At 28.5% G+C, this 8,635-nt stretch overlaps 3 protein-coding genes across 3 annotated transcripts; all 3 read left to right on the top strand.

Annotated features, from left to right (window-relative positions):
- The first annotated feature begins 1,216 nt into the window (after positions 1-1,216).
- On the top strand, positions 1,217-3,565 carry LOC111686994. The gene is made up of 4 exons (XM_023449399.2): positions 1,217-1,468; positions 2,842-2,930; positions 2,987-3,140; positions 3,203-3,565. The coding sequence occupies exons 1-4, from the start codon at positions 1,321-1,323 to the stop codon at positions 3,310-3,312; spliced, it is 501 nt and encodes a 166-aa protein (XP_023305167.2). The 5' UTR covers positions 1,217-1,320; the 3' UTR covers positions 3,313-3,565.
- Positions 3,566-4,566, top strand: LOC124421007. Its single transcript, XM_046955661.1, has 4 exons — positions 3,566-3,852; positions 3,965-4,035; positions 4,111-4,267; positions 4,340-4,566. The coding sequence occupies exons 1-4, from the start codon at positions 3,699-3,701 to the stop codon at positions 4,456-4,458; spliced, it is 501 nt and encodes a 166-aa protein (XP_046811617.1). The 5' UTR covers positions 3,566-3,698; the 3' UTR covers positions 4,459-4,566.
- Positions 4,567-6,208: 1,642 nt separating this feature from the next.
- On the top strand, positions 6,209-8,359 carry LOC111686982. Its single transcript, XM_023449388.2, has 4 exons — positions 6,209-6,497; positions 7,760-7,830; positions 7,892-8,048; positions 8,104-8,359. Exons 1-4 carry the CDS (start codon positions 6,338-6,340, stop codon positions 8,220-8,222), a joined length of 507 nt encoding a protein of 168 aa, XP_023305156.2. The 5' UTR covers positions 6,209-6,337; the 3' UTR covers positions 8,223-8,359.
- Positions 8,360-8,635: the final 276 nt, after the last annotated feature.

Below are 8,635 nucleotides of genomic sequence, written 5' to 3'. Positions count from 1 at the left end.
CTATAGTCTAGTCTATAGTCTAGTCTATAGTCTAGTCTATAGTCCAGTCGATAGTCTAGTATATAATCTAGTGTATAGTCTAGTCTATAGTTTAGTCTATATTCTAGTCTATAGTCCAGTCGATAGTCTAGTATATAATCTAGTGTATAGTCTTTCTATAGTCTAGTCTATAGTCCAGTCTATAGTCTTGTCTATAGTCTTGTCTATAATCTAGTCTATATTCTAGTCTATAGTCTAGTCTAGTGCATAGTATTTTCTATACTCTAGCCTATAGATCGGCCTATAGTCTAACCTATAATCTAGTCTAGTAAACAATTTTAACAAAAATTAAAGTTAATTTTATTTTAAAATATTATATTTCCATGCCTGCAACAATGTAAATGATTAAAATAGTTTTTTGTTTGTTGTTTATACATAAATATAAATTATTATTCATATTTATTTTTATAAGTCTTAATAAAGCTTTATGCACATGATTACTTAGTTGATATTCAGCGTCTCGGTATAACAAACGTTTCAGTAATTTAATCTGTTTAAAAGTAATAGAATTTTTTTATGAGAGGAATAAAATTTTCTATAATCATCAAAATATGAAGTGCTGCAGTCGTTCTACACTAATTATTAAGGGTATTATGAAAGTACGTAAATATAACAAAATTTTTAATTGAACTTATTAAACATTTGTTTAATTTAATTATTTGCCGAGACACCATAAAATGATGATTCCTTGGTTATTACTAGGTGTCATGGGCCTCGTTACATATACTTTACATTTTTCATATGAATTAATTGTTTCCATGACAAATGGACTTGGTTCTGGTATGGATGTGTCGATATTTTTTTCAGGTTTATTAGGATTAGGTTAGAGAATGGATAAAGACTATATGTATATCAAACTTATGTTATGCATTTTTCTTTATTTGTGTAGGTCTTTCTGCTCTAATAATTTGGCTTAATTATACATTGTTTAAGGATATAGAAAAGGAGAATATTTTGAAGACAACTGAAGTTAATTATCAGACTGCTGGACATGAATACTAAATACTTTCAGCAGTGGCAACCCGTAGTAATTTAACAGTGATCGCTAAAAAACAAAACGTATACCTTGTGGTGGATTGTACCCAATACAGTTTCACTAAATGTATTTCTTAACTCAGTTTTTCTGTTTATAAGTTTCACAAGAGAGAAATTCTCATTTTAAACGTAAATTTCACCATCCGCTTTATGCCATACTTTAGTAAAGTTTAGTATTTTGTTGAGATCAGTTTATAAACGCATATAACGTAAAAAAACACAAGACAATTTCAAATTTCTATAAACATGAAGTGCTGCAGTCGTACCACATTGGGTCTTATTATTGGCTGCCTAAATGTCTTGATCTACATTGCCTGTTTTATTTATGCAATTATTGTCTTAGTCAATATTAATTCAAAGGAAAATTCCAGTTACAGGGAAAATGAAAATATTTGTAAGTTATAATAAATGAAATTTTGTTTTAATAACGTTAAAGAAATTGTTTTAAAACATGAGAGAGAGTGAAAAAAGTAAAATTTTTTATGCAATTTTAATTAATACTCGGCATTAAAAATGACGTAGTGTTAAGGTTTGAAATAAGCATGAAATTGGGACTGGTTTTTTTTTGTTAAAATAATTACTGTTATATATATCTATTTAAGCAGCAACTACTGCCAGATTTTTTTCAACCCTCTCCCCTAGTCAACTTTTTTTTTGTATTTCTAAAATTCAGTAAAAATAAATATATAAACAACAAAAAAAATATGCAAAATTTTTAAATATTACTGTAGTGTAGTAAACTGTAGAAATAGAGTATAGTCTAGTATATAGGCAAGTTCATAGTCTAGTATATAGTCAAATTCATTGTTAAGTCTATAGTGTGGTTAATAGTCTATAGTCTTATTTATAGTCTAGTCTATACTCTATTCTATAGTCTGGTCAATAGTCTATTCTTTAGTCTAGCCTAAAGTATGTTCTATTGTGTAGTCTATAGTCAAGTCTATAGTCCAGTATATAGTCTAGTCTATAGGCTAGTCTTTTCTATATTCTATTTTCTAGCCTAATGTTTCATCTAGTCTATAGTCTGGTCTATAATCTAGTCCATAGTCTAGTCTGTAGTCTACTCTTAATACAGTCTAGCCTCAAGTCTAGTCCATTGTCCATATTCTAGTCTATGGTATAGTCTATTCTGCAGCCAGTAGTCTACAGCGTAGTGTTTAGTCAATAGTTTAATCTATAGCTTAGTCAATTGTCCAGTCCAGTGTATAGTCTAGTATACAGATTTCAGCCAAGAGTACAATCTGAAGCCTAGTCTATAGCGTAATCTATAGTCTAGTCCATAATATAGTCTATAGTTTAGTTCGTTGTCTAGTCCATAGTATAGTCTATAGTCTAGTCTATAGTCTATAGTCTAGTCTATAGTCTACAGTCTAGTCTATAGTCTAGTCTATAGTCTAGTCTATAGTCTAGTCTATAGTCTAGTCTATAGTCTAGTCTATAGTCTAGTCTATAGTCTAGTATATAGTCTAGTCTATAGTCTATTCTATAGTCTAGTCTATAGTCTAGTCTATAGTCTATTCTATAGTCTAGTCTATAGTCTAGTCTATAGTCTAGTCTATAGTCTAGTCTATAATCTAGTCTATAGTCTAGTCTACAGTCTAGTCTATAGTCTAGTCTATAGACTAGTCTATAGTCTATAGTCTATCTATCTATCTATCTATCTATCTATCTATCTATCTATCTATCTATCTATCTATCTATAGATAGGTAGATATCTATCTATCTATCAACTTTAAATGTAATAAAATGTATTATTTTTAATTCCAGCCCTTAACAATAAAATAATTATTATATTAATAATATTATGTATAGTCATGGCCATTATATCGGGTCTGCTGATAATGGGAATTGTAAAGGTAAGTTTCATATATAATATTTAAGACATAGCTTAACGTTTTCCACTATTTTTCAGAGACGTCACAAACTAATGATGCCCTGGCTAATACTAAGTGGCATTGGTTTCATAGCCAATTGTGTAAATTTTGCATTTAAATTTATTGGTTCCCTTTTTACCGTACCATTCTTGTCACTGGTAATTTTGTTTGTAGTCGGTTTATTAGGAATAGGTAAGTTTATGAGAAATCTGAATTATAGAGAAATTCATTAAAATTTATTATACATTTTACAGGTATATCGTATTTAATATTATGGCCGATTTTTACTTTGTATGGTGATATACAAAAGGAAAATTTTGAACAAGAGTCTAATGAACGTATAAAGAGCGATAGGCCTAGATGATGATGTCATAACAAAAATGCTTTTTTAAAAAATATCAATTAAACAAAAAGAGTAGATAAATTTAGAAAAAATAATAAAATTGTAATGTGTAATAATAATTTTTTTGTTAAAAAAAAGCTCTTAATTTTTGTATATAAAGCACTAAGTTGACATATTTTGTTATGTGAGTCTATCTTTGGCTTGTACAAATATGTATTATGTACGTTATCATGTTTTTGTTTTAAATAAAGATATTTGTGGTGTTCTTTTTTTTTTCATTTAAACAATTCAGTGAAATGTTCAATTTAGTCAGCGATTAACAGTCAGAAATAAACAAACATAGATTACAAATAACGATTTATTTTAAAATAAAAAAAAATCATTTAAGATTTCTAAACTTTATAATAATGAAGTGGTGCTGTAGTCGTTACACTACTGGAGTCACAATTGGCTCTATATATATTGTGCTAATTGTATTGTTTTTTATTGCGACTTGTATTAGTTATGTACATTATGACAAGCTTCAAGATCCACTGCATAGAGATATATTGAAATCTTTACGTAAGTTTGAAAATATTTTCACGAAAGAAGAATATTCTAAAGTCAAAAGAATCGTTACAAAATGCAAAATTTAAAAATCAAATAAAACTGTATATATAATTATTTCCAACAGTTTTTAAAAGGATGATAATATGTGCTGTGTCGGCTATAATATCTGCTCTATTTATAGTGGCCATTGCTAAGGTATGAAAAAACAACTTCTAGCTAAGTCGTTTGGTAAGTAATTACTTTAATGTAAATGATTCTAAATATTTACAGAGATATAAATACTTGATAATTCCTTGGCTTTTACTGGTTGTCTATTATTTTTATGGCACTTGTATGTTCATATTCGCTTGGTTTATCGGAGCTGGAATGGGCGGAGCTTCTGGTTTAACATTTTTGTTTATTCTGATTATTGGTGTGTTGGCTATTGGTATGAATTATTAGATTTGTGTTAATTTTTAAAATTCTTTTCTTTTAAATTTTAATTTCTATTTTTATTTAGTTTTACAAATTGCCATTTTTTGGTTTAGTTGTTCTCTGTTTAGAGAAATACATTTGGAATATAAAGAACATACTACAATACCAAACTCAGAACCGATGACAGAGCGAAGTGTTGTGTAAATTTATAAATTTATAACAAATTTTTTATAAACATATTTATTTATATTTTCTACAATTAAAGTATTTTTTTATAGCAACAAAAAAATTAATAAAATTGCCTTAAAAATATTTAAATTATTATTTGTTAATATCGAACGTTAATTGAATAAAAATGAATTTTGTCATAATCACTATTATACTCTTCATATTGTTATTTTAACACTGGTAAATATCTAGACTATAGACTAGACTATAGAATAGACAATACACTATACTATAAACTAGACTATAGTCTAGACTATAGACTAAACTATAGACTAGACTATAGACTAGACTATAGGCTAGACTAAAGACTAGACTATAGACTAGACTATAGACAAGACTATAGACTAGACTATAGACTAGACTATAGACTAAACTATAGACTAGGCTATAGACTTGACTATAGACTAGACTATAGACTAGACTATAGACTAGACTATAGACTAGACTATAGACTAGACTATAGACTAGACTATAGACTAGACTATAGACTAGACTATAGACTAGACTATAGACTAGACTATAGACTAGACTATAGACTAGACTATAGACTAGACTATAGACTAGACTATAGACTAGACTATAGGCTAGACTATAGACTAGAGTATAGACTAGACTATAAAAAAAGACTTTTGACTACACGATAGACTAGACTATAGACTACACTATAGACTAGACCATAGACTAGCCTATATACAAGACTATATAATATTTACAAAAGAGTGAGAACCTCGCTAATTATGTATGTTTTTGTGGTTGTCAAAAAGTACTTATAAAGGTACTAAAGTAGTGGATTTTCAATTTCTGTCGTCTACATTTTAGTTTATTTCTTCATGAAATACACATCGTGCAGAAATTCAAATAGTTTACACGCAAAGAATTCAACAGGTTGTGGGTGTGTGGTTGTTTTACTCATTAATTCTCATAATTTGGGTTTTTTTTGATAAAATTTTATGTTTACAGTGTGTATGCGTCTGTACGTCCCCACCGATGACTCTATGGTTGCTTTAATAAGTTCTTTTTCTCTGATTTTTAATAGAGAGAATTTTTGCTACGCTTTGCTCAAAAATTATGTTGTTTAAGTTTTTGTTTGACTTTAGTAAACGTTAGACATTTAGTGTAGTTGGTAGTAAAAATTTTTTAATTTTTCTTAATTATAAATAAAAATACGTATTGGTCGTGAATCCAATAACAAAACGCGAAATTTTTAGAATAATAATGATAAATGTGATAAAGTGTTTGAAAACTAATTCACAAAGTATCATATCGTTTCACCCAATATCATTATTATTAGTATATTTGGAACGGCTTTATCGGTTTCCCTTAATATAGTGTACCAGTCGCCGAATTATTTCCAAGAAGATCTTTTGTGAAAACCACTTATGAGTCATTATTCGATATATTCGCATTGTGCTACAAGCAGCTCTTTCTAACCCAAATATTGATATGTATTTTTAGATGCATATGTACTATGTTCACACGAACGTTTGCGATATTTTCTGTAGATTTAATGTAAACATTTTTTCTATAATTTCAATTAATAACGAACCATATAACAAAGAAATTTTAAAGCAAATCTACGTTATACAATTTCGTTAAATATTCGATTCGTGTGAACACAGCATTTTCTCATCTTACTCTCATTTTCTTTTTCTTTGTATTTAATCACAAATATAATGCATATTTGTTGTGTGTTGTTTTAAAATGAAATTTAAATTCAATGAAATTTAAAATTTCAATCAATAGTCGGCATTCAGCATTTCATTAACGAACACAATTTTTATTTTACAAAAAATTCGTTCCGTTTTGCGTTGAAAATTAAATTAAGAATATAAATATAAAGAAAACTGTTTAAAAAATGAAGTGGTGTTGTAGTCGTTATACTTCGGGAATCGTCATTGGTTCCATTTATATTGTGGGCAGCATAACCTTTTTGATTTTTGCATGTTTGGCCTATCTGGAATACAAGGATGCTGTTGATGATGAATATCATCATTGGGAAAAGTTAAAAGCTGAAGGTAAGTGTAATGTATCTTATATATACATATATTGCTTGAAAGAAGAAGATAAAGGGTGAGGGAACTCACAATTTTAAACTAAAGTATCTGGGAGAGAAATTAGAAAAATGTTGGAAATTTTCACGATCATTAATTAATTTTTATTAAATTTTGTTATTCGGTTATTTATATCCAAAAATTGAATAATTAATTCATACTTCGCCAGGTTAAAGTGACCCCTTTATATTATGTACCGCTCAAGAAACTTATTTTAAACCTTATTTTGTTTCTCTAGAGATTACTTGTTTAATTAATAATTTGTTACTTCGTTTTCTTATTATTGAAATCAATTTTCAAAACTCAATTATCTATTTATTGCTTGAAATATTAGGGGGTCACAATAGAGGTCTAAGCTATAAAATCATTGGGAATTTTAAAATTTTGATAAAGCTTGTTTTTTTTTTTTTTTTTTGTTTACATTTTGAAGAATATAAGATTTCAATACCCTCGACCCTAGTGATAAGAAAAGGACCTTATAATAAAGGCTAATTAATATTGATTTTCAGTTTTAGTTCAGTTCTAGTTCAGTTTTAGTTCAGTTCTAGTTCAGTTCTAGTTCAGTTCTAGTTCAGTTCTAGTTCAGTTTTAGTTCAGTTCTAGTTCAGTTCTAGTTCTGTTCCAGTTCCGTTCAGTTCTAGTTCAGTTTTAGTTTAGTTTTAGTTCAGTTCTAGTTCAGTTTTAGTTCAGTTCTAGTTCAGTTTTAGTTCAGTTCTAGTTCAGTTCTAGTTCAGTTCTAGTTCAGTTTTAGTTCAGTTCTAGTTCAGTTCTAGTTCAGTTCTAGTTCAGTTCTAGTTCAGTTCTAGTTCAGTTCTAGTTCAGTTCTAGTTCAGTTCTAGTTCAGTTCTAGTTCTAGTTCTGTTCTAGTTAGTTAATTATAAATTTAATAGATCTAAAATCCATAAACTAGAAAGTAGACGTGTTCCTAAATAAAACACTACACTATTCTATAGACTAGGGTCTATTCAATAGATGAATCCATAGAATATGCAATGAACTATTCCAAAGATTAAAGCATAAATTACTCACTTACCTAGTCCATAGTTAAGTCAGTATGGACAAGTAAAGATAAAGACTAGGTAATATAATATGTCAAAAGGCAAGTCTATAGTCTACTTCAGGGATTAGTCAGTCAATATAATGAACACTTTGTCCATCATATGAATACTTAGCTCCCCATATGTCTGGTAAATCTTAAATATAAATCTTTTTTTAAACTTCCACAGCTATCAAAACAATGATCATATGTGGCATAGCAGCTTTAATATCAGCTCTATTTATAGTGGCCATTGCTAAGGTAAGTCGAATATTTACAACTTAAAGGCTACTAAACATAAAAATCTTCAAACTGTACACAGAGATACGAATACTTAATACTACCCTGGCTAATACTGGGCATATTTTGTTTCTACGAAACATGTGTTAACATGTATTGGTGGTTTATTGGTGCCGCAATGGGTGGTGCTTCTGTCATAACATTTTTAATACTTCTTCTCATAGCAGTATTGGCATTTGGTAGGTAACAGTGTAGAACTTATTTTGATTTTATTTTTGATATTCCTTTTTTTAGGTTCACAAATTGCCATTTTTATCTTTAGTTGTTCTCTGTTCAAGCAAATACATCAGGAAAATAAGGATAATGCAGTGCTTCAATTATCCGATCCCTTGGCAGATAGATCTTTTATTTGAATTACTGAGAAAAATGCGTTTTAATATTTATATATCTTTTTATTTCCACTATATATAATGTTATGTTTATATTTAATTTCATACTCTTTTACATAAAATTATATTAAATATATTTAAATATAAAAATTTTTAAATAAGTTTTATCTAATTTCAGTACTTATTACCGACGATTATGAACGAGACGCATTCTTAGTTTAAGTTCAAGGTGTCGATATGGAACTTTATAATTGCTTCCGTTCTGAATCTACTTAATGTTTTCGTTTTCTCAATAGATGCGAAAAAGATTTATAAGACTTTAATTTAAATTCATTTCTAGTTCAGTTCTAGTTCTAGTTCAGTTCTAGTTCAGTTCTAGTTCAGTTCTAGTTCAGTTCTAGTTCAGTTCTAGTTCAGTTCTAGTTCAGTTCTAGTTC

Source organism: Lucilia cuprina, chromosome 6, assembly GCF_022045245.1.
Source record: "Lucilia cuprina isolate Lc7/37 chromosome 6, ASM2204524v1, whole genome shotgun sequence".
Lineage (NCBI taxonomy): Eukaryota > Metazoa > Arthropoda > Insecta > Diptera > Calliphoridae > Lucilia > Lucilia cuprina.
This window is presented reverse-complemented; position numbering and strand designations above follow the sequence as displayed.

Coding starts and splice junctions, on each gene's coding strand:
- LOC111686994 (XM_023449399.2), top strand. CDS start 1,321: ATGAAGTGCTGCAGTCGTACCACATTGGGTCTTATTATTGGCTGCCTA. Junction 1,469..2,841: donor CAGGGAAAATGAAAATATTT/GTAAGTTATAAT, acceptor TTTTAATTCCAG/CCCTTAACAATAAAATAATT. Junction 2,931..2,986: donor TGATAATGGGAATTGTAAAG/GTAAGTTTCATA, acceptor ACTATTTTTCAG/AGACGTCACAAACTAATGAT.
- LOC124421007 (XM_046955661.1), top strand. CDS start 3,699: ATGAAGTGGTGCTGTAGTCGTTACACTACTGGAGTCACAATTGGCTCT. Junction 3,853..3,964: donor AGATATATTGAAATCTTTAC/GTAAGTTTGAAA, acceptor TATTTCCAACAG/TTTTTAAAAGGATGATAATA. Junction 4,036..4,110: donor TTATAGTGGCCATTGCTAAG/GTATGAAAAAAC, acceptor AAATATTTACAG/AGATATAAATACTTGATAAT.
- LOC111686982 (XM_023449388.2), top strand. CDS start 6,338: ATGAAGTGGTGTTGTAGTCGTTATACTTCGGGAATCGTCATTGGTTCC. Junction 6,498..7,759: donor GGAAAAGTTAAAAGCTGAAG/GTAAGTGTAATG, acceptor AAACTTCCACAG/CTATCAAAACAATGATCATA. Junction 8,049..8,103: donor CATAGCAGTATTGGCATTTG/GTAGGTAACAGT, acceptor TCCTTTTTTTAG/GTTCACAAATTGCCATTTTT.